The sequence below is a fragment of the Lycorma delicatula genome, chromosome 4, assembly GCF_047948215.1.
Source record: "Lycorma delicatula isolate Av1 chromosome 4, ASM4794821v1, whole genome shotgun sequence".
NCBI lineage: Eukaryota > Metazoa > Arthropoda > Insecta > Hemiptera > Fulgoridae > Lycorma > Lycorma delicatula.
Genome location: NC_134458.1, coordinates 32,672,297 through 32,699,201, shown reverse-complemented (window position 1 = coordinate 32,699,201; position 26,905 = coordinate 32,672,297). Strand labels below are relative to the sequence as shown.

At 36.1% G+C, this 26,905-nt stretch overlaps 1 protein-coding gene across 3 annotated transcripts in view; it reads right to left on the bottom strand.

Annotated features, from left to right (window-relative positions):
- Positions 1-26,905, bottom strand: part of galene (potassium two pore domain channel subfamily K member galene) — a 118,695-nt gene that overhangs the window by 67,622 nt on the left and 24,168 nt on the right. For all 3 annotated transcript variants that reach the window (XM_075362611.1, XM_075362613.1, XM_075362612.1), the window contains one exon: positions 4,998-5,244. In XM_075362611.1, the coding sequence (XP_075218726.1) occupies positions 4,998-5,244 (247 nt within the window). The remainder of the gene's footprint in view (positions 1-4,997; positions 5,245-26,905) is intronic.

Below are 26,905 nucleotides of genomic sequence, written 5' to 3'. Positions count from 1 at the left end.
GAATTGCTAAAATGTGTCAAATTCATCTCCTTATTGGCTGAAGACTTAATTAAGTTGAAAGATAGAAGCTCATTGGTTTTTATAATTAACAGAAAATTCACTGGCCGCACCCACATGCAAATTAATTAAAAAACTCACGAGAAACGTCTGTTTCTATTTTAGGAAGGTCAGATTAAAATTTATTAAAATCGATGTTAGGAAATACAAATAACGAAAAGGGACTCAATTTTACCAAAGAACAGAAAAATTGCAAAGAGAATAATTGTAAAAAGAATATCAGTTTGAAATTTATTACAAAGAATGCTAGTAGCTTGAGTGGAGAGCAGACCACCAAATGAGTGACAATTAGGTAGATTGTTCCGTCGAGCTAGATCCCCTGCTAGGAGGGTCTTATAAATACTTATAAGATTACAAATAAAATACCATTACAAAGGAAATGAATTTGTCAACAACAATGACAAAGAAATGAACACGTGTTACAAAGGCCGGTAGAATTACTTCTGTTGAACTAATGAAAAATACAACAGCTAAAATGTATTTTTTATATCTTTTTTAAGATGTAAAATATAATATTATTTTGAAATGTGAATTAGTATTAGAAATTAGCAAATGAGCGCGGGCGCCAAAAGACGAAACGAAAGGCGCCATGGCGCCCGCGAGCCCCGGGTTGGAGAGCGCTGATCTAGACCAACAACATTTAAAATTTTTAATACCTTCATTGTAATGCGATTTGTCCAGCTTTGCAAAATAAGCGGTTGTCAAGTTTGACCTCATCGTTTGAAGTGAATCTTCGGACAACGAGCTATTCCTTCAGGTTTGGGAAGAAAGTAATCGTTGGGGACAAAATTCAGCAGCGAATACAATGCATGTAAAAGCACTTTAAAGTGTAAGTCATGGAGTTTTGCAGCAACAACCCGAGACGTATGTTCATTATCATGGTGAAGAGCACTTTATTTTTGGCGAGATTAGCCAAAAAAAAAAAAAAAAATTGGCGTTTAGCCTGAAAAGCACCCTTCAATCGATCCCGTAGTGGAACATAATACTCCCTGGTGATACTTCTTCTTTTGCAGATAGTCTATAAGCACCACATCACGACAATCCCCAAAAACCCTAGTCATGACTTTTCCTGCAAATGAAACCTAATTAAATCTATAAAATACCCGGTATACTTTCTATTGGTATTGCCTAAAATGATATTGTAAGAAGACCCCTATAACGGACCTGAGTAACGGATTCCTTCTAATTAAGAGGAAAGTATGAGAAAATAACAATGAAAGGAATCCAGACAATTCAGGCTAACAGATCTGTTTAACTGTTGTTCTCTGTAATACTGTCAATGGTACACCTCCAATAGCTGTTGTTCGATGAGAAGGGTTACTGAACCAGAATAGGAATTTATGGGAAAATGAAAGGGTGAAGACGATAATTCACGAACAGGGTAATATAACAGGATAATATATGAACAGGGTATATAAGCACTGCTCGGACCAGGGGAAAAGTCAGTATGAAGCGAGTAGCTTGGCAAGGCTTAGCTACTCGACGCGATAGTAAGCTGACGTTATCAGTCAGTGTGCACTAACAATGTGTTAAGTGACGTCATAAGCATTACAGTGTGGACAGTGAATGAATGTAGACAATTGTTCGGTGAGTTATTAGTAGATGATAAATGGACATGACAGTATTAAATTCATTTACAAACTGTTAGGGTAGTTATATTGTAAATAGGAAAGGTAATTGCAATGAATGGAAGTGTATGAACTCTAAACTGGTCTAATCTTATCTGGTTGTTAATACAATACTAGTTTATATAGGTATTAATTTTAGAGGTCTTTATAATATCTCATTAAAATGTCATTCCATCTCTTTAGAATTCAGCCCAATTTAGTCAATTGGGCTGAATCTGGTTTTTATGATTTAACTACTTTTAATAAATCCTGTCCTTATTTGAAATACTATTTTGTATGTAATTTATTCGTTATTATTATTATTACTACTACTACTACTACTACTACTACTACTACAATTATTATTATTGCTTGTTGTTTATTATTATTGATTTGTCTTATTTTCTATATCCGTAAACTAATAAATTGTATTTATAAGCATCTGTAATCGTTAGTTACTCAAGATCCTGGTTGACCCGTGAACATGTGACAATATCAATTGTTTTTCTTTATCATTCTTATACTAAAAGCACTGTTTTAAATACTCTTGTTATAAAGTTTCATCAGTACTGTTTAAATGTCAATCAATACTTCTTATTATTGTTAATACTATTAATATTCTACTTTCTTGTATATTGTTTAATTTATTAACTTATTTTCTGTTATGTACAGTTCACCATCTTTGGATCCTCACCATCTACAGATGATGACTGTTTAGTAATCAAACTGGCCATCTAGTTGTAGATTTTACAACAGTTTATAAATGTTTTTGAGCAAAATCTTATTCTCTAATTTTTTACATTTTATTTTTATTAAAAAAATAATTATTTATTTGTATTTGATTTTTAATTTCTGAAGATAATATTTATTGTAATACCTTATTTTTAGTTGATTTGTCAATTTTTCAATAACATATGCATTACATCACCTTAAAATTTTCAATGAAATTTCTTTACATAAAAACAGAATTTTATTCACAAAAAATCAGTGCTGGTTTTAGTATATAGAACAGCCTAAACAACTCAAATATCATTCGCTAATTAAGATAGGTCAAAGTCAGAAATAAGAGAAAACTTTTACCAGGATAGATGGCAGAAGTACATAGAAGTTGAAACTCCAGTTGAAATCTAAGGTCTGTTTAGAAAGGTCTACGTTGCCATGTACACTACACTGCAAGCCATTTTAAACATTTTAGGTCTGAGATAGTTATATTTAATAAGGTCAATAATCAGGATGAGTATTAGTCATTGAAACTTTGTAAAATTGGAATAGGGTGTTGCCTAATTCCTACTGAAAGTAGAATAATAATAATTGCGAAATCAATAAAAGTAAAATAAATATAACTTCTTGGGTTCATGTTTAGAGATTACTCTTAACTAAAATAAGCTACTTTGCCTCAAAAAACCATTAAGTTTTTGACCGATTATACTCATTATAAAACTTGTATATTTTTTCTAAGTTAATTTCCAACATAAAAATAATTCTATTAAAACAAATTAAATCAATTCATTCAGCTTAAGAACCAAAATTGAGCACAACACTAATGAATATCCATTACTGTCTCTGTTGATGGATCTATTGTATAAATGAAAAAACATATGTTTTTGTCTGAACAAAAACAAATGAAATTAGATAACATTTATTTCCATTAATAATCATATTATGAAATTTATGAAAATAGCTTTATCTACTCTGGAATCGATCTCACCAGTGCAATAGATACAACGTTCTTACTTCTACTATATAATATATTTAAAGCTAAAATGAAAAAGTCACTTACAAATAACTCATTTTCCAGTTTTAAAAGAGTACGGAAAAAAATAACCTTATGTTGAATTAAAGGTAACTCAGTCAGTCAGTAAGTTGATTTATTAATCAAAATGACTGGTTAATAGTCTTCAATTCTGTGTACAAATTTTATTTTAAAATGATTGATTATTATTATTATTATTTCTTCAGTATTTCAAGTAGCATCAAGTGCTGTGAACATTAGCTACTAAAAAAATGGCAACAACACACAATAAATTTCACCCAGCATTTTTAACTTAAAAGGTCTACAAGAAATGATTCACTCACTGAGTGTGAATTTGGCCATTGGAATTTTACTTTTCTTCATTTAAACTGTTTAGTTTCTAGTATGTAAATAAATAAATATCTTATTCTGATCGGTATATAATAATACATAGTACAAATTAGATTAGGAAAGAGTAAGTATGTTATTCCATTAATAAAAAATGGAACTGCCTCTACATTTGCCTGAATGAATCAAGGAAAACTGGTAAAACCTTTCTTTATCAAAGTAGCATTTTAAAGTACACGATTAATTACAAAATAAAAAAAAATAGAATTAGTTAAAGCCTATATTAATAATTTAATATATAAATAAATGAAATAATAGTAAATTAAATATATTAGATACTAAATAAATAAAATAAGTACAAAATAAATCATAATTCTGAATGTGTTAATGAAATATATTTGAGTATGTTAAACAGAGATATGGAGAAAAGTCAGGTTGTTTTAAAACTATTTTAATAGGATTTATTTAAAAACTTATCAACAGTAATATTTTTTCTAAAAATAAATTTTTATAATTTTATTTTAATTAGATTGTGAGTAAATCCTTTAGATGAGTCGGCCATTTTTTAAAATTTCAATGGAAACAATAAGGCTATTTTGTATAAGCTGAAGTATTGTACTGATAATTGGGATTGAAATATAAAAATCAGACTCGAGTCAAAATTTTATAAATCAAAAAATTTGTAACAGCCTGATTTTTATAGTTACCAAAATTTGATGTAATATACGCAAATTTTTTGTTCGAGTAAAAATGTATTAATGTCTGTATAAAATGAGTAAATTTAAATTAAATTGTACTAGATACCAGAATTAGGTCGATAAAAATAATAATAATATAATGTAAGATTTAAAGATGATACAGTGAATCACAAGTTCATGTAATTCAGAAAAATTGCATTTAGTATTCGTTATTTGCATGAAACACTCTGTGCCGAATTTAACACTACTATTCTACAGATCGGGACCTTTCAGTTGTGAAACAGCCAATCAGAAGAAGTCCAAGGGGATCGATAACAATAGCAGAAAATGGGCTGCCAGAATAATAGCTTATGAATATTAGTTTGAATTTTTACATCCATGATATACCATGCATTAAAAATTTGTAAAGTTTTTAATAAACTGTCTACAGTACATTTTATTTTAAGATAAAAGTTGTAAAAACCTTACTTGTTTCTGAGTTAGTTTTCACTCTACTATAAGCTTCTAGTAGTAAAATATGCTTTGTTATGCTATTAGGATGCATAATACCATTACCTATTGTAGTAATAACTATGATTGAATAGAAGAGAGCCCCAGCAAATGTCCATTGACGAACTGTGTCATCTTCTGAACCATCCCAACCTCCTTTCTTCATGGAAACTATTAAGTCATTTTCGAAAATTTTTAGTCTACTTGTGACACTGTTCGTCCAGTTTTCAAAATGTAATACTGGTAATTCTCTTGTTAGTTTCCACAGATCTTCTGTTACATTATTTCTCATGTACGTTACATTTTTCTTAACCTAAAAAAAAGAAATAAAAATAACAATAATAATAATTATTATTATTGCTGTGAGGGTTTCCTGTCCTCTATCGGTCGCGTCCCTAGGGGGCGCGACTGATAGAGGACAGGACAACAACATAAAGGACAGGGGTAAGACTCGGCAGATATGCCCGGTAGGTGGGAAGGTTACTTCCATCTGCGAACCAAAAAAATAAATTCAGAATCCAAACACATATGTTACCGAATCAAGCAACGTTCTGATTGGCTCTGTTCTCATGTTAGATTATATGTTGATCAGCAGATGTTGGATCATCCTGGGAGTGAGGCAACAACAAATCAGCTGAAAGCTCAGGATCACACAAGGCTTGGTAAAGAAGAAACAATGGAATTTGGAGCTTTAGTATGGTTCAGACCTTCGCAACATTGAGGCGGAGCAGATTGGCTCTGTGAGGAAAAAAAGGGTTGATGGGACACCAACAATGATAGATCATGTTGTAAATTGTGCTGATGTATACCGTGCAGTTACAATAACGCATAATTGGAGAGCGCCCAGGGTTGATGTAGTACAGAACTATTGGTACAAGCGCTTTACCAAAATACACCAGCAGTTTTCTGAGCATTACTCAAAAATCCTGAGGGATGCGGATGTAAAGGTGAAACTTTTCACCTAGTTCATACCTAGTAAGTAAAACGGCCCCATGAACAGAAGATCCTGCCAAATAACACAAACACTCTATCGCTATTACATTGCTACTCCATCGCTACTACATCATAGGGAGACATATACTATTATTTGTCTCCCTACGATATATAATATATAAATGTTCATCATACGTGTGAAAATCAACAAACATCTTGAAAGGCACTAAATTATAACAGTGGAGCAGAAGAGCTGTCATAAGAGGAGCAGAGGCTGCAGGGAGCAGTTGGTGACAGATAGTGTCCTCTCCAGTTCTGCTAAGAGAAGACGAAATAAACTGTACACAGTGTATATAGATTACAAGAATGCTTGTTGCTCTCCTGGCTTATCGAAGTGATAGTTGTGTACAAGATCGATCCATGATTGTGCAATTTCTGTGACACACCATGGATGGGTGACGACCCCCCCTTAACAATACAATTGCAAGGATCAGCAGAGTGAAGATCACCGGAGGCATATTTCAGGGTGATGCTCTTAGTGTTCTCTGGTTTTGTCTTGCGTTGAGCTATCCTTCGAGCTAGTTGAAGTCAGCCAACAAAGGCTATACCTTAGGCCAATACATTTAGTCACCTCATGTATATGAACAATATCAAATTATTTTCAGGCAGTGAAAGAGGAATCTGTCTGGTCATTAAACTATCTGAGAAATTCAGAGTTGACATATGCATGAGTATTGGCTTTGAAAAATACAGTCAATACACTGCAGAGAGGAAGGTGGACACAGATTGATGATCGTTCTTTTCCATCCATGGAGGCCTCAGCAGCCATAACAGCTATTAGGTGTGATGAGATGGAACATTATCAGGATTTCCTAGGAGATATTGGAATTAGTCATAATCATATCAAACAGATCAAAACAGCTGAACTCTTTGAACATGTGCGTGCTGTTATGAAATCTCAATTGAATGGGCATAATAAAGTAAGTACCTTGACAAGTTCATGGTGTTGCTGTTTGCCTACAGCTTTTGGATCCTGAAGGGATCCATCTGTCTGTTTAACCCTTCAGGATCCAAGGGTTAAACAGACAGATGTGCATAGAACTCACCTCACAATGTACCTGTCATCCATGGAGTCCTACTACTCACTCTATCTGTAAAAGGTAAGGGAGGGAAAGGTGTTGAGAATTTTCTTGGGGTTCATGATAAACAGCTGTGAAACCTCAGAGATTATTTTCAGAGACAAAACCACTAGCTTTACAAGGAAACAGTGAACAAAGACAACTTTCTGATTCCACAATTGCTGGCTTCCAATCCTTGTGACATGCCCCAACTGTTGAAACAAGAATATAGTAATGGAAGTCTAGTGAGGAGCAAAGGCTATTTGTCAAATCCATGCTGGAGGATGGAGCAGACTATCATGCTTCCTTCACGTGGCTCAAAAACACTGAGCTGTTTGCCAAAACTGATTGATTTGCTTTTACGATTCAGGACTTGGTTATCATCACAATAAGTTATTGGAAACCATAGTCAAGGCACAAAACTTACAGACTGTTGTCGTTTATGTGGTGCCACAAATGAGTTCATTGAATATGAGATCGGAAAATGCCAGGTATCAGCCTCTAAAGAGTACATGTCCCACCACCCACAATGTAGTGAGAATTCTTCATCAGAAAACTGCCCTGATCCTAGCGCACTTTGACAAGACTGTTCCATTTTCTGTGATGGAGAATGATTGCTGTAAGAGTTATTATGATTGCACTGTCCTCGCACATAGGGCAGTGGAGCACAATCATCCTGACATTGTTGTGGTCATGAAGCAGCAGAAGATCACCTAGATTATTGATGATGCATACCATTGTTCTCTAATATAAAGAGGAAATACTGAAAATATCTTCAAGTACCAGGACTTGAGAAATGAAATCAGGGTGGTCTGGAATCAGAATAAGGTGAAAGTAGTGCCTATGATTATCTCTTCCCTCTATGAATAATGAGACCTTTCTGATGGTGAGGGGGCTTACTGAGTTATACATAACTAAGTAGTTGGATCGAAAGTGCAACCATATCAGAGTGGTATCTGTTCAAGCCAGATTAAGAAATGATTCCTGAAAGAAGGCAGCAGCTCTTTCAGTAGCTGTTAAGGATGTAGGTCAGGAAGACTTAAACAGCCATATCAACAACAATCAATCTTCTGAGTACTGTGCAGCTGACAGCAATAGAAAACTACAGCTATTTCTTTTTTTCCAAGAAATGTAGCTCTCTGTATTTTTGTGTAACAATGATGCAGGTGCCTGGCTTGGTAAAATAAAATATTCTGGAGGTAAACTAGTCCCCTGTTTGGATCTCTGGTTGGGGACTGCTAAGGAAGGGGTGATCAGGAAGTTAAAAAATAACATTCTACGAATTGGGGCATGGAATGTTAGAAGTCTAAAAACGGTTGGTAGGTTAGAAAATTTAAAGAGGGAATTGAGTAGGTTAAATGTAATTGTAGGAATTAGCGAGGTTCAACGGGAAGAGGAAAACAACTTTGGGTCAGGTGATTTTTAGAAAAATTAACTCAGCATCAAATAAAGAGCAGGCAGGAGTAGGTTTCATAATGAACAAGAAGATAGGGAAGAGAGTAGAGTACTTCAAAAAGCTTAGCGATAGAATCATTGTAATGAGGATAAAATCAATACCTAAGCCGACAACGATTGTTAATATCTATATGTCATGATGTTCATGATGATGATGATGATGAGGTAGAGTCTGTATACAAAGAAATTGATGAAGCAATTAAATAGAAAAAAGGAAATGAAAATTTAATAGTAGTTGGAGATTGGAATGCAAGCATCAGAAAAAAGGCAAGGAATACAAGCTGGGCAAAAGAAATGAAAGAGCGGACTGACTTATTGAGTTTTGTTCAAAGTATAGTTACTTAGAAAATTAAGGAGAATTTTGTGGTACATAAGTTAAAATATAATAATGTGTTAAATAAAGGTGGTATACCAATTTGTAATGCAAAAGAAAAGGTTGATTAATGCAAAAGAAAAGGTTGATAGGTGGGTGGAATATACTGAAGAGTTATACTGAAGAAATGAACTAGAAACTGGTGTTATAAATGAAGAGGATGAAATGGGAGATGCAATACTGAGATCTGAATTTAATAGAGCATTAAAGGATTTGAATGGGAGAAAGGCTCCTGGGACAAACGGGATACCTGCAGAATTACTGCGCAGTGCAGGTGAGGAAGCGATAGATAGATAGATTATACAAACTGGTATGCAATATTTACAAAAACGGGGAAGTTCCATCAGACTTCAAAAAGAGTGTTAGTGTTAGTGTCATGATACTAAATAAAGCAAGAGCAGATAAATGTGAAGAATACAGTAAAATTAGCTTAATTACTCATGTATCAAAAATTTTAGGAGAAATTTTAGAAGTGTTAGGAGAAGATCAATTTGGTTTCTGGAAAAGTATAGGAAAAAGGGAAGCAATTTTAGTGCTCAGAATAATAGTAGAAGGAAGATTAAAGAAAAACAAACCAACACATATGGCATTTATAGAATTAGAAAAGGCATTTGATAACTTGACTGGAATAAAATGTTCAGCATTAAAAAAATCTAGGGTTCAACTATAGAGATAGAAGAACAATTGCTAACATTTACAGGAACCAAGTTACAACAGTAATAATCAAAGTGCATAAGAAAAAAATAAGCAGTAATAAAAAAGGGAGTTGGATAAGAATGTTCTTTATCACCGTTACGTTTTAATCTTTACATAGAACTATCTGTTAATGATGTTAAAGAACAGTTTAGATCCAGAATAACAGTGCAAGGTGAAAAGATAAAAGATGCTACAATTTGCTGATGATATAGTAATTCTAGCTGAGAGTAAAAATGATTTAGAAGCAATAATGAGTGGCATGGATGAAAACATATATAAGGACTACAATGTGAAAATAAACAAGAACAAAAGGAAAGTAATGAAATGTAATAAAAATAAAGTAGATGGACCATGAATATAAAAATAGGACGAGAAAAGATTATGAAGGTAAAAGAATTTTGTTATTTAGGAAATAGAATTACTAAAGATGGATGAAGCAGGAACGATATAAAATGCTGAATAGCACAGGTAAAAGAAGCCTCAGTCAGAAATATAATTTGCTTACATCAAAAATTAATTTGAACATCAGGAAAACATTTTTGAAAAAAAGAAACATGTTTGGAGCTTAGCTTTATATGGAAGTGAAACTTGGACAATCAGAGTACCTGAGAAAAAAAGATTAGAAGCTTTTGAAATATGGTGGTATAGGAGAATGTTAAAAATCAGACAGGTAGATAAAGTGACAAATGAAGAGGTGTTGTGGCAAATTGATGGTGAAAGAAGCATTTGGAAAAATATAGCTAAAAGAAGAAATAGACTTATAGGCCACATCTTAAGGCATTCTGGAACAGTTCCTTTGATATTGGAGGGATAGGTAGATGGGAAAAATTGTGTAGGTAGGCAATGTCTGGAATATGTAAAACAAATTGTTAGGGATGTAGGATGTAGGGAGTATATCAAAATAAAATTACTGGCACTAGATAGGGAATCTTGGAGAGCTGCATCAAACCAGTCAAATGACTGAAGACTAAATAAAAAATGATTAAGTGAAGTATCGAACTTTCTACATGAGTGACTTAAAATTCCAGGTATTCCACCTAACCTCTATTTCACCATGCAGAAGTCCATAATTTTGGATATTTGTGCATTGGTGAGTAAGTATATCACTTTTGACCTGAGACTGAATCATCTAAAGAGTCAGTAGCTTTCGGCATCTACCAATGAAGCCATGTGATTAAAATTATGAAGGGCAATATTTGGGTCAAATATTGCCCTTTATAATTTTAATATCCTCCCATAGCAAAACTAGAGTCCACATCTCATTTCTTGCTTATGCTGGTTGGGGCATTTTTTCCAGTATTTGAGCTGATTAAAATACGATATAATAATAATTATTAGAAAAATATGTTTTTTTTTTTTTTATTTTAGGGTTGGACTGGTATCGGATATGATAATAAATAATTCATGAAAATAATTATTAATGCCATTTAAATACATGACATTTAAATCACTATAAAATAAATAAATGTTAAATCTGTGTGAGCAGAAAAGAAAGGCTATTATAAAAAAATTCACAATTAGCAGTCATCCAAAAATCTTTTTCTATTGCCTTAATTTGTGACTTACAAGGTACATTAACAACCAAAAATGAAAATGGTCAAATTTGTATATTAATATGGACCTCAGGTCATGTCAGAATCCAAGGAATTGATGCTACAAGAAAAGCAGTAAGCAGCAAAATCATTGATACTATTGCCATAATAATACATATGCCACAAGAGTGGATGGAGTGTACTTCTTTTCATGCTACCTCTTGTCCAACATGAATATTGACACCTACAAAGAAATGCTGGTGAATATTTCCAGGGATCTACATGTTCATCGGCCAGCAGTTTTTGCTGATGATTGTAAGGCCTGAGGGACGTCAGGGACAGTCTTGTGTGGCAGAATTCTGATGGACATTGTTGCAACACATGATATGGTATGCCTCAATCAGGGAATGGCTTATATCCTCAGGAGGGGCAATACTGGCTCCATAGTGGATCTCAGTTTCGCTACGCCGAAGTTGGCTGAACAGAATTCTGACTGGAGGGTTTCTGAAAAATTCATGGGCATCCCACCCCCATAGGGGGAAGACACTCACCATGTGACGTTACCGGTCGTCACACCACCCCCTCCGTTCCAAGCCCTGAGGGGCTTTACCGAAGGCCATCTTTACACCCTCTAACTGATTACATCTCACAGTTATCAGCCAGACCTCGGTCGGGATGCCACCGATGTAAATGCCTGGGCAGACATCTGTATCAGTAAAATACATGTGAAATTTCGCCATCACGTAGGATTCAAACGGACATCACATCCAACCTAACATGATTCCTTCAAACTAACTAACTGAAACCGAACTAACTGAAGTCCCCGATCGCATGGGTTAACATACACCGACGACGCGGCCACCCCCACCAGCGTGGAAGCCTCAAAGTGAATCACAAACAATACCAATATAACCGTGGCACGATGTCAATGCGCTACCTCCAACCAATCCAATTCCTAAGTCGGAACCCTAGCCACCCGGGGACCTACCACGATCAAGTACATCGATTAAACTCCCTCAGCAGACCTACACACCGCAAGGGCGCAAAGAAAACCAGCCACTATAGACCACTCCTCGCGGATCATCCAGTTAATATGGAGATCCAGAAAGGAATGTATTCTCTCAAGTTCCCTAACAGCTCGTGAAACCGTTCCACCTTGTATCTGGGGCAGACGTAGAGGACGTGGTCCACTGTATCATCAGTCCCACAATCCGGGCATTGACTCGAATCCACCAAACGAAACCTAGCCAAACTTGCCCGAAAGGCACCATGCCCGGAGAGATATACCGTTGTGATATACCGATTGAGGGAGACCCATCCAATCGCACACTATCCAATCGCAATCAGACCCTATAGGAAATATACCATGCGTATAGCGACCTGTGGGGAGTTCGTCCCACCTGACCTGCCAAGACGCAAGGCCCCAGTCTTCAATATCCTGCTTTCGTTCTGACGTCAATAGGTTATTTACCTTGGAAACGTAGCGTTCCTTACACACATTAGCCAAGATATCTATTGGTTTGAATCCGGCTATAACACAGACTGCTTCCCTTGAGACTGTTCTATAACTACCTATAACAGCCAGCAAGAGGAGTCGCTGGGCCCGCAGGAAAATGTCCGCGCAATACCTGAAAGCCATGCGGTGAGCCCAAACAGGCGCAGCATACAGCATAATAGCTTTGATGACACGTTTTTAAAGGACACGCATGGTACAGTAATTGAACCCCCAATCGGGATGAATGACTCTACAGATTCCATAAAAAGCATCAGCGGTCTTTTTTGCTACATACTGTAGATGTTCCTTGAACGTAAAATTCTCATCAAGGATAACAGAATTCATGGGCAGCGATCACCAGCCTGTATTGATGACAATTTCTTGCAACAGCCATGATGGAGGTGCGCTGTCAGTGTTAGGGACGTAAACCAGAAGGCTTTCACGGAGGTCCTTGATCTTAGTGGTGTGCATGGGGCTACCACGGCTGAGGAAAAGGCTACTCGCCTGGCAGGATGTTTAGAAGAGGCTTGTGCGGGTTTGCCGCGGAAGTATAGTAGATCGGGACACTCACCCACTTACTGGTGGACCCAGGACATCACCAAGAAAAATAGGAATGTCACAGGGCGAGGAGGCGGATGACCAAGGAGTACCTGCACGCCCTTCGAGCGATATATGCGACGCAATACAGGGAGTGGAGGAAAGAGCTCGCAGGGCTTATTCGTGAGTCAAAAGCTGAGGCATGAAAACAGGTGATATCAGAGGTAGACCCAGATCTGTGGAGGAGACCGTACAGGGTATTTGTTAGGAGAACAGTGAAACCCAAAGTGCCTGTAACGAGAGACGGACAACAAGCACGGTGTATAATAGAAAAACTGAAAATGAACTGCCGGTGGACAAGGCGCCGGGTCCGGACTGGCTGCCAAATTTAGTAGTTAAGGTGGCAGCTCGGGTAGACCAGTATATATTTTTGAAATTTTTTAATACTTGCCTTTCTGAAGGTGTTTTTCCAACAGGATGGAAAAAGCAGCGGCTGGTACTGGTCCCCAAGCGGGGGTGGACCTGGCACTTTACTCCTCATATTGGCCGCCCGCTTGCCAGGATCAGTTCGCTAGCCAAGGTTTTTGAAAGAATGATCCAGGAGCGGATTTCGGGGATGGTGGAAAAGGCAGGCGGGCTCTCTGTGGCCAGTTCGGCTTTCGCAGGGGAGGTCCTCCCTGAACGCCGTATCAGGATTGTGCAAGACGGCGGAGAGGATTATTAAAACTGGTGATGGCAGGATGTGTTTCTGGAGACGCTGGATGTGAGGAATTCATTTAATAGCATTCCTTACATTATCATTAAGCACTTCTTGGAGACCCATGGTGTCTCGGAGTAACTGTGTAGGATAGTCCGGTCGTACCTTACAGAACGTAAGATGGTATGCCAGATCCAGAATGGACTAGTCGAACGTGGTCTTGATGGGGGAGTGATAGGGGAGTGACAGGTCGGCCCTTGGACCGATCCTGTGGAACCTGGCATATGACGGTGTGTTCCGGGTTGCCCTTCCCCCGGGAGTTACGCTTTATGGACATGCTGATGACCTGGTAATGGTGATTGGTGCCCTCACATGGAAGGAGGCTGTCACTAAGATACATGACACTTTTTTGGCGATTAGGGCGTGGATGGAAGATGCCGGGCTGGAGCTAGCATTGGAGAAAACTGAGGTGGTGGCAATCACCGCTGCTTAAAGAAGGCCTACTTTGACACTTACGCTAGAGGGTAAGAATATTGCTACGAGACCTGCTATTAAGAATCTTTGAGTCTGGATAGACTCCAGACTCCGTTTTGGAGTTCATGACATTGAGGCATGTGATAAGACTGATAGGGTGCTGAGGCTGATTGCGGGCTTTCTGCCAGATAGAGGTGGACCTCAGCGACAGGGAAGGAGGTTGCTGGTCGGAGTTGTTTATTCCTCTCTCCTGTATGGAGCCTAGTAGTGGTCACAGGTGCTGTTTGCGGGCTATATTAGCGTATAGAACGGTATCGTAAGCGGCGGCGGAAGTGCTGGCCGGACGTATGCCGATAGACTTGGTATTGCTGCAATGGAGGGTGCCTTGCAATTAAGATAATAACAGGTGAGCTCATGGAATTGTGGCAAGAGAGATGGGACCAAAGAGTGAGGGGCGGTGCACATCGCCTCATTGGTGATCTGAAGGGGTGGTGTAAGAGGGTGCATGGCTCACTGTGATACAATCTTACGCAGTTCCTGACGGTTAATGGCGGCTATAAATCATATTTCTATAGGTTTAACTTGGACCACTAGGACATTTGCCCAGAGTGCGAGGAAGAAGAGACCCCAGAGCACGTATATTTCTCGTATCCAGGTTTCACGCAGGATCGCTTGGAAATGTTAGACACGCTGGGTTGTGACCGTATGTTCACGCCGAATGAAACGCAAGGGATCCTGCTGGAAGGTGAGGAGAACTGGAGAGCTGTGGAAGATTTCACTAGGAAGGTGATGGCGAAACTATGCTACAGAGGAATTTCATAAGGGAAGGAGATGTCGGAGGGTGCCGGGTCGGACAGGCTCCCGGCTGAGTGCCTTGGGGGTTTCCTGAGCATCTGGAGGTCGCCTTGGTGCGACGAAGCCGTGGGTACTCCGTTCGTTGTGTCGATGGCGACTCTCGCTGTTACATCGGAGAAAGATAGTTTCCGTTTGGTAAGTACTCTGTTTAGACAGTATTGTTGGGTGTTTCTTTTAGCTTTATTTCGTTTCGTGACTTTTGTCTGTGTGTGTATTTTAGTTGTTCCTTGATCTGTTGGCTTGTTTGGTGTTTGTGTGCGGGCTTGTTGATCTTTTTGGTTTAATTTGTTCTGAGTGTGACTTATGTGTTTTGTTTTGTGGTGAGTGCGTGTTTGTTTGGATGTTTCCTGTAGTGCTTGCAGTGACTGATTGTGTGTGTGTGTTTGTGAGCATTTCCCCCTTCCTGAAGTAATGCCACATAAGCGGTTTCCAGGAGAGGTGGAAGTTTAGTCGGTAGTGCACACAGAGGAACACAAATGCACTTAATAATATCTTGTGGAACCTGTTATCGAGCCCGACAGTGTCTTGGTGCCTGTAAATGGGATTAATCCACCTCTTTAAAAAAAAACAAAAAAAAAACATGATGTCAAAAATTTTGGAATGAGTTGTGTTAAGATTGAAGTTACAGAGAATATAGGTCCTTGAAAACCAAATTAAATTCTGTTAAAAACATTACATTTAGGTAGGAAAGTAAAGATGCTCTCTTTCATTGGGAACAAGTCATTTTGACTTGCTTATGTGTAGGTCACATTAAACTTACTCATACGTATCTATTGTCATCAGCTGAAAGACCTGTGTGCTATTTGTTACTCTCCTCTCGTGGTAAAATATATAATAGAGGATTATCCAATATATAACAACTTGAGATCGAGGTTGAACATGAAATGCAAGCTTTTCCATGACCCAGGCAAAATACAAATTGTGAACAGATTATCACTCATTTCTTGCGGGAAAGCCGATTGATGAATAGAATTTAGATGTTTCTTATACATTTTATTCTTGGGTTGCCTCATACTGCATAAGGCCTTTTACACCTTATTCAGTAAATTTTGGTTAGTTTTGAGTTTTTAATTTTTTTATTAATGAGAACGCATGAATTACTAGTTAAAAATTTATTTTTTAAGATCTTATTTAGTGATCTACATAACTGTGAATCTATGTGTTGTGTGTTGTCTGTCATTTTATATGCCACTTTAGAGCACTTTAAATCTTATGAAATGAGATTTTAAAATGGCTTAAGTTCAAGATGTGTATGTGTATGTATGTATGTATGTATGTATGTATGTATGTATGTATGTATGTATGTATGTATGTGTGTGTGTGTGTGTGTGTGTGTGTGTGTGTGTGTGTGTGTGTGTGTGTGTGTGTGTGTGTGTGTGTGTGTGTGTGTGTGTGTGTGTGTGTGTGTGTGTGTGTGTGTGTGTGTGTGTGTGTGTGTGTGTGTGTGTGTGTGTGTGTGTGTGTGTGTGTGTGTGTATGCTTATGGTGCATGTATGAGTACATGTGTATGAGAACTTGTTTGTACATATTTATGTTAATTTCTGTTTTGAATTTCATAAGATATACACACCCTTTGTAGTGAAATAAGTGCCTAGTAGTTATTATAGCAATTCTGCTATTGTGTATATAAGGTTATGTGTATTGGCCACTGCAGCCAATACCTTCAAAGGTAATGAAAAAAAATAAAGCATGTAATTCACAATGAATACACATTAAGTTCAAAATTATTTAAATTTCTATTGAAAATTAATGCATTTATGTTAACAATGCATAGAATAATCACACCTTGTTCTCTGTTTACATCTTTATTGGATCTGCTGTTGTACCAACCTCATAAAACCTAATAAATTACACAAATAAATTAAATTTATAGTAGAAAAAGGATTAAATAATTCTACAATCTTCTTGAACCTAACGCTAATTAAAAGTAATGATAATATGAAATACAAACTTAATTAAAAAACAACTGAGACATCACAATTCCAAATGATTATGAGTAGGTACTCATAAAAAAATGGTAGCATACAGGCATCCACTTAACACAATGTTAAAAGTACCACTAGATATACAAGACAGAAATAAGCAATAGATATATAAGAAAAATAAGTATATTAATTTAAAATTCAATGTTTACAAAGCTCAAGTACGAGTTCAAGCTCATGGTACAAAAAAAAGTGCAGAAAATTAGTAAACAAAATAAATGACAAATTAAAAAACAGAATAATTAAAAAATCAACAATATTAAATACTACAATTTTACATATAACCATAAAATAAATAAAATCACAAAAAACTTTTAAAGAATTATATTTAAAAGCAGCTTATAAAATAAACAATAATGTAATTTTCAAAATAAATGAAATGAAAACATCAAGATGAAATAAATGACACATATGAATTAACTGCAATACATGCAATAAAAATTAGCCGAGAAAGACTTGTTAATATTAGACTTAAAGAACTAAAACAGCACTGACTGAAAAAATCATATTCCAAGCTACAGGTATAAATCAAATATTGCAATTCATGTATTGATAACTGTCATCAAACTTTGGAAATTGAAATAATAGAGATAATAAAAAGTTGTTATTTAGGAAAACTGTTTCTTCATAAAAAAATACATAAATGTTACAGTCAAAAGGAAAATCATGTTGATAAATTTTAAGTATACGGTTTTCCTTCTCTAATTAATGAATGTCCAAGGAAAATTTCATTTACAGTAATTGTATGAGTTTTAACAAGTTCTTTAGTTATCATGAAACAAGTAAGTATATAGAACTTTCAATTAAAAAAATAAAACCGTGGTCTTCCTTCGGTCAGTAACTACTGTATTCCATTTTTGAATCTGAAGAATAAAACCAAATTACAAAATGTTAATTTAAAATTATTTTAAAAACAAAAATAATTATTTCTGATATCAAGAAAATATATAAAAATTTGTTAAGTTAATTTCAACATCCATTTGAACTTAATAACATGTTACATTAAACATTTCACTGAATTAACTGTTCAGTAGAAGTATAAGTATACGCATCGAAACCAAAGAAAAAACCTTTCTATGGATTTACTATAAATAAATCTGTTATAGGCTTTTCTTTAAAAAATTAATTATAGCACCAATAGATTACTATAAGACTGACAATTTTGTAGCTCTTACACATTAAAACTGACTTAACACTTCATTAACAGGTTAAATAGTGCACATCACTAGTTATTAAGGATACTGAATGAAGCTGACATCTCTGTAGAATGCTTCCTCTATTTCAATATGAAATATTTGCTTTCTGTAAACAGAGATATAATCAGGAGGCATATCAGAACCGATCAAGTAGGTTCTACTAAATATTTTTTTTGAAAATCAAATAGTGTGACTGAGTCATATAAATATTATTAAAAATTATGAAGTTTCATCTAATGTCAGGTCATTTGAAAAATAAAAAATAATCTTTTGTTTGATCATAATACCACCATATTTACTTTATATACTTCAAGCATTAGAAAGTAAAAATGTGTTCGGTTTTGAGATTATTTTTTTTTAATATCTGGAATGAAGATAAAAAAATTCCATATAGTTTTAATTACAAAACTTATAAAACAGATTTTGCATCAGATAAAGTTAAAAGCTAAATGACTATATGAATTGTGAGTTTAATATAATATGTTAATCATTTGATAATATATCTTAAGCATTTTATTGTCAGTTTAACATGATTTTAATACATAAAATAGTATACAATAATTTGATAATTAAGTAGAAGTAATTTATCAATTTTTTTTATATTCCTACTTATCTAGAAATAAGTAAATTCATATATCTATGGTCAAAATAAAGTTATCAACTTGAGACAGGTCCCTATTATATTATGTTGGTAATATATAAATGTAAATAATTTTATTGAACATGTGTCTAGTGTATTGTAATGAATAAATAATATAAACCACCTATGAACATGCCAAAATAGTTAGCTTAATACAAAACTTAATAATTTATATAACAAGCTTTACAGATCTACGGATTCATCAGTTACAAAATAATGCTTCTGATAATGGATTACCATCAGTACATGCAAAAACATATAATTGTCAATTGACTGATTTAAATATACGTTGCAGTTGAGCTAGCTATTAAAATAATAATGGTTGAACAAGAGATCCCTGAAGATACTAAAATAAATATTATGCCGGGTTACGGCAACACTGGTGTGGCCACTGCAGCTCCAATGGTCACAATAATCTCACAGAAGGGCAGGTTCAAGATTGGCCTGGTACATTGTAAGGTGGACATTGTAGAACCACCACAGAGCTGTTACAGGTGCCGCAAACTGGGGTACATATCGAGAAACTGTAAGGGTGCATGCAAAGCGGCTGCATACTTTAGGTGCGGAACAACTGGAATTGTGCTGTAGATTGCAACAGTGCTCCCAAATGTCTTTCCTGTAACACAGAAGGGCACAGTACAGGTAGTGTTAAATGCTACAGAGCGATAAATATCGCAGTTAAGCAAGGAGGACCGGGCAGCGACCAGAGCGGCAATGAAAATACTACAACTAAACACGAATCATGCCGGGCTGGCGTAGGACTTGCTTGCCAGACATGTGGCATTGACGGGCACGGACATCGCTATGATCTCTGAGCCGTATGCACTGCGACCCTGCCCAGGTTGGATTATCTCGGAGGATGGCGGGGCAGCGGTGTGGACCTGTGTATCACACTCACTGTACAATATAAAATGTGGGTTTGGATTTGTCAGGGGGAGAATCGCAGGAGTATATTACTACTCATGTTACCTCTCCCCGAACATCTCCATAGAGGATTACAAGGAGATATTAACCGTCATACAGAGAGACATTTCGGTTCATCAGCGGATCTTGTTGTTGGCCAGGGACTTCAATGCCTGGTTGACGGGTTGGGGATCAACCAGGACAACTGAGAGAGGCGCCGCTCTGATGGATATGGTCGCGACACTTGATATGGTTGTACTTAATGTCGGGGGAGAGTACACCTTTAGGAGAGGCGTGACGGGTTCGATTGTTGATGTGACGTGACCTTTATCTTGCCAGAGGTTGCTGCAGAGGTTAATGACTGGAGAGTTTGGGATGGGTATTTGGCTAGTGGTCACCAGGCTGTCCTGATGAAACTGGTAGATACCAGAATTGAGGAGGATGACTCACCCACATTTGTGGACTGGAGTACCAGGACCTTGACTCTGCAGTATTCATGGAGGGACTTGATATGCGAGGGGTCCAGCGAGACATCACTGCGGAGGAGAAGGCTTCCCTTCTTGCAAGCACATTAGAAGAGACCTGTTCCGTCCTCCTGCGTAAGTACATAAGACGGGGACATCCACCTACGTATTGGTGGACGGAAGAAATAGCGCTCTCAAGAGGAAGGCAGGCTCAGGAGGCGCATAACTAGAGCTTACCTACACTGTATGTTCTGTATACGCAGAACAGTACAAGATGTGCAGGAAGGAACTAAGCAAAGTAATTTTCCAGTCAAAGAAGAGATGCTGGTCTCAACTGATACAGGACGTGGAAGCTGACCCGTGGGGAAGGCCTTACGCCATATTGGTGAAGAGTGCCAGCAGACCTAGGGCACCGAACACATCTGCACACGAAACTGCTGACATCGTGAATGGGCTTTTTCACCGCGGGAAGTGCCCGTGGAGGATGTGACTGAGGCGTCCCTGACTCCGAGGTTCCTCCGTTATTTACTAACGAGGAACTGAACGGGGCGATCATAAGAATACCATCTGCTAAGGCTCTTGGCCCGGATCTACTGCTGAACACGGTGGTTAAGGTAGCGGCCCGGGCTGCGCTGGAGGTCTTTCTCAAACCTACAACGCATGCTTGAGAGAGGGGGTCTTCCAGAGTATATGGAAACGACAGGGACTGGTATTGGTGCCGAAGGCTTCTAAGGATCCGGCACTTCCTTCGTCATATCGGCCGCTGACCATGATTGATGCGCTGGTTAGAGTATTCGAAAGAATGCTCCAAGTCAGGATCACAACGATACTGGAGACACAGACCGGACTTTCCGTAAATCAGTTTGGTTTTCGCAGGGCCAGGTCCGCTCTTAACGCAGTTGCGGGCGTCTGCCGGATGGCTGGAGAGGTGATGAGACAAAGAGATGGCAATATCTACGTTCTTGCCACCTTGGATGTTAGGAATGCATTTAATTCCGTCCTGTATCCAGTAATATTAAGATCTTTAGAGGAGCTGGGTGTACCAATTTATCTGTGCCGTATTGTGAGATCTTATCTACCGATCGCAGGCTCATATGCAGGGTGCAGGGTGGGATAATTGAAAGAAGAATTGACAGAGATGTTCCGCAGGGGTCGGTTCTAGGACCGACGCTCTGGACGGCTGCATACAACGGAAATTTCAGTGTTGACCTCCCGCTAGCAGTGACTTTGGTAGACTACGCTGATGACCTCGCACTGCTAGTCAAGGTAGACTCACGACTGGACTGGACTCACGCTGACAACAAAGTGCGAGTGTCATACGAAAAATCGGCTGGAGCTGAACTTGTTCAGGCACAAGAGAAGACGGAGCTGGTCGTTGTTACTGCTACTTAAAAAAGACCAACATTGAGGGTGATCCTGGACGGAAAATAGGTAGTATCGCAGCCAGCGATCAAATACTTGGATGTATAGCTGGACTCTAGACTTAGATTTGGGGTCCATGTACTCCAGGCTTACGAAAAGGCTGAGAGAACGAGAAAACTGATAGCTCGCTTTCTGCTGAATAAAGGGAGGATCTCTACAGAGGAGAAAGCTGCTGACTGGGGTGGTGTGTTCAACCCTACTGTATGGTGTCCAGCTGTGATTAGGTGAATTGAAGTATGCCAAATACAGAGGTAAATGTGAGTCTGTTCATAGGAGATGTTGCTGTCAAGTGTCATCGGCCTATAGGACGGTCTCACGAGAAGCAATAGAGGTTTTAGCTGGTCTCCTGCTTACAGATTTAGAAATTATACAGTGTTGCAGGCTCTCAAAACTTGGACCATTGTCTGCAGCAGAAAACAAGAGAATGAAAAAGGAAATTCAAGATGAGCTGATGGATATGTGGCAGGAGCGGACCGGTCTATGAAGGGTAGATAGAACCATCAACTCATAAGCAATGTTAAAGATTGATGTAATAGGAAATATGGGTCGCTGGGATATGAGATAACACAGTTCCTGGCAGGTCATGGAGGTTTTAGATCTTACCTGATCTTACCTATACAGATTTAGTCTTGACCATGTGGGCACCTTCCTCGAATGTGATATAGAGGAGAAAAAATACATGAAGAGTATTTTTTGCATGCCCAAGATTCACAGATGAAAGGAGCGAGAGGCTTGAAAAACTAAAAATTGATCACATGTTTTGCTCTGAGGAGACACAAAGGATCCTCATGCAGAATGAGATGTGATGGAGGGTGGTGGAAGACTTTGTCACGACAGTGATGAGAAAGCTACATGAATATGAGGAGAATCGAAATGGAGCATGGCGTTGGAGGATGCATGGATGAACAGGCCCACATCTGAGTACATAGGGAGCCCCCCGAACTTGTAGAGGTCACCTGGGTGCGATGTGGACAAGGGCACTCTGTCTTTGTGCCTGATTGTGGCCATAGCAGAATGAGGTATGATCGATCAGCTATGCTTGACAAGGAACAGCTGTTGTTACTTGACATTTTCTTGTAAATCGATAATAATTTTGTAAAATATGAACTGATTTTGATGTTTTCACTAAGATGTATTCTTTTAATATATGTTGTGTACTTGTGTTATTTGATCTCCTGTGGTATGATTATTTTTGTGCTTTGACTGATTTTGAAAATGAGAAGTTGAGCTGGTATTTTTGTGATTGTGACTTTATTGTAATTGAGGTTGGTAGGTGAGTATAAATGATTTATATGTTTTGTTTTACGGTAAGTTTGATTTCTACTGCCCTGATTGCATTTTATGCACTGTATGAATGTATTTGTAACAACTTGTTAGGTTAATTTTGTTTTGTGGTTCTCTAATATACTGACAAGAGTCTGATGACTGTGATAGATGAGTATTGCAGTATGTTTTGAGCCTGTATGTATTTTGGTGTACATCTCTTTGTCTTTCAGTTGACCTATGCATTACTGAGTATGTATGATGGTGTGATCCTGTGGTCTGTGATTAGATGCTTACTGAATATGTTCTAATCTGAGTACGTGTTCTTGTTCTTACTGCATAGCCTTTAGTCTTGTTTTGTTGATGTAGTATACTATACTGTTCATTTGTGAGTAACTTACGCATTACTGTGTATGTATGGTGTATGAATTAGTGTATGGGAATATTAACCCCTCTTCTAGATGAAATGCTCGCTTAAGATGTTTCAGGAAGGGTGGTGAGCCAGGGGTGAGAGAGAAGTTTTAGTCGGTAGGGTACGGGTACACATAGGCTTCTAACAATATCTAGTTGAACCTGTGTGAGTCCAACACTCCCTCACTTGTGTGGGGGTACATAAATGATATTTCTCCGATTCATCGTTAAATTTATAAATAACCAAAATTCTGTGGTTATTTATAAAATAAATTTTATAATAAACTATTAAATAATTTATTTACAACAATAATTATTCTCTGGATTTCAGGATAACCAATCAAAAACAAAAAAAAAGCTATTAAAATAAATGTGCTAATTTTAAACAATTCATTGTGTTCAAAATTTGTGTCTTCATTCAGAAGTGTACATTTATATCTTTATACTTGTTAATATTTTTATATTTATAAATATAATATTTTTCTAAATATTCAGGTTTATTATTATTTGTTTCTCCAATATTAAACTTCTTTATATCCATGTATAAAGAGGTGATCAGCATCGGTTGAAAAATGTTTACATCTATTTTTGTATGGTCAGAAATGTTCTAAATATCTTTATTTAAAGAACTCATTAATTTTAATGATATATATTTGTTTACAATTATAAAATTAATTCTAAAAATTTTTGTACTGTTAAATTTATCTTGTAATGCAATTTTACTATAATTTAAATATTTTATTAAATTATTTATCATTCATCATTATAAGATACATCACAATTTTCACTATTAAAAGACGTTAAATATTTTATTTTTATAATATAGTTATAAGTAATATATCTCCTTCGTGTTTTTTCAAATGGGATCAATAGTTATTTATTTCCTTTGTATTTTTTTAATGTAATTTTTATTTGAGTTATTTATAAAAATATATTTATTATTTAGTTTGTTATAAACGTAATTTGTTTAAATCTTTTGTCTGTTTTGTTATTGCATCTATATTTATGTTACTAAGCTAATTTGATTTTTTTATGAGTGGTAGCATTATGGTATGTGCTGGTAAACTAAAAACTCCAGAGATAATTTGATTGTTTTCATTAAAATTTATTTTTACTAAATTTCTATTAATTCATTTGATCATGACAAATGTCAATTTTTAATGTAATGATGGTACTGCATAATCTAATATATTATTTTATAACCAATGATGAATTCATGGATTCAAAAAAATCTTTCTATATAGATTGGTAAGTAACTGTTAAAAGAGTCAGAGCTTATTCTTTTTGTGTGTACATAGGTGGGTTATATTAATTATATATGATCAGTTATACTGGTAAACAAAAATTCTGTGGTTATTTATAAAATAAATTTTATAAAAACTATTAAATAATTTATTTACAACAATAATTATTCTCTGGATTTCAGGATAACCAATCAATAACAGGTAAATTACTTTTAAAAAAAATTTTTAAGTTGAGAAAAAATTAATTAAATATCAAGAGTAAGATGACTTCATCTTATTGATAAGTCACTAGTAGAGTAACAAACTGACTCAGAATAAATTATTCAGTTTAGTTGTCATGATCACATAAGCAACATGCTTGACGCAATCGCTTTCTCTATAAATCTCTAATGTTATCGTCCTCAACAGAAAACACGGTTACTTTAGCAAACATATATTAATAATTTTTACTATAATAAATGTAAAATGTTAGATGTTAACAAAAATATAATCGATAATGAATTCAAAATATGACACTTTATGAGGCAGAATAAATTTTCATGTTATGTGATGGGATATCCTTGATGACTGTGGATAAACTACTTTAATTTTAATGACTTTTTGTAACTTTACTGATGTAGTGATATGGAAATAACTCATGAAATATAAATCTAAGTTTTTAAATCTCACTATAATATTAAAATCAATTTTATTTAGCCATTAGTATCCAGACTGAAAATCAAATTTACAACTTAAGTGAAACCAACTAACTGGTTGACAGACTCCTAGTCTATCAGTCTGAAAATTTACACAAACACTCTAATATTCAAGCACCATGGTATTTAAGGAAATATAATTTGTATGAAGATGCCAATGTCCTTGGATTTAAAATTCTGAATGACCAAGGATTTAAAATTGGATCTAATATTCTGAATTATTAATGATATGCACCAGGGTACTGCAATTTTTTGGTATTAATAGACTACTGAGGAAAGTATGTTATCTTGATCATTAGGAGAGTACAAAGTGTAAGAGACCATCTACATTGATTTCCAAGAGTCTTACATCAATTAAAACCTAGGGAAGGTATAAATCAAAGGCACACTGGATGAGAGAATTATCAGTAGCATTTTAATTTGTTTTGTTTCATATACTTAATATATAAACCATTAGCTGTCATTCATGTAATAGTTTACCTTATAAAGCCTACAATTTCAACACTATCATTTACTTGTATTTCTAATGATTCAGACTACTTAGATAAATTACAAAACTAAAAGTAAGGCTGTTTAATTTGATAGATACATTGACTACTGAAATTATGGACTGAAATGTATAATCTGGATTGAAATGAAATGATACCTACATGACCAGGTATCACATGGGAAGTTACTACCCTAATGACCTAGTGAGGAGGAGCTACTTACCTAATAGTACCCATCAGCTTTGCAGATGGAATTTCTGTGGCAACTGACCAAATTTCCACAGTGGCTTTATGGGGAACAAGGGATCAAAAAGCAAAATATGAAGACTAATTGATATGGAATCAATTGTCAAATATGAGGTTCTTTACTTAGATCATCACTTATCTATGGCTCTATGGCTTATCATCACTTATCTTTGGCTCATCACTTAGATCTGAAGCAAAAGAATGGAGCTACTTGAATATTATTCCAACCTTTAATGTTTGAGAGATGAATCTCATAACCATAATATCATTCCCACATATTTTGTGATCTCATACAACATCTATTTCCTTGTTATTTATCTTGCAATACTTTTTGTAGTTTTGCAACAAGTTTGTAGTATTGATAGTTTTCAGATCAAGTTCATGATCTGAAAACACACAATTCATTTTCTGAACTTTCAAACCAAACTCTTAGAATCTAATCTCATTCATCAGGTAAGTAAATTTTGTGTATGTAACTCTTAACAAATTCTGATTTTTCAATCAGTTATTCTTCACTTATTAACATCTGTTTGCCTACTGTAAAATATAATAGTGAGTGAATATGAGATCGATCATCAATTTATTTATTTAATAACATATTAATCTTATCTTAGTTCAAATAAATTGAAAGTCCATAAAAAAATAAATAGATAGAAAAAATTTAAACCTAACACACTTTCTGACTGCATCCTAAATGTAAATGTTGCTGACCCAAAAAGAACCAAAGATATATCTTTAGCTGGAACTATACCGCAAAGCAGCAATGCTGATGTCATTTAAGTGAGATTACAATAATGGCTGAAAATGTATCAACACAAGAAGAAGTGGCAAAAGTGATTTCATCTTAATGGACAT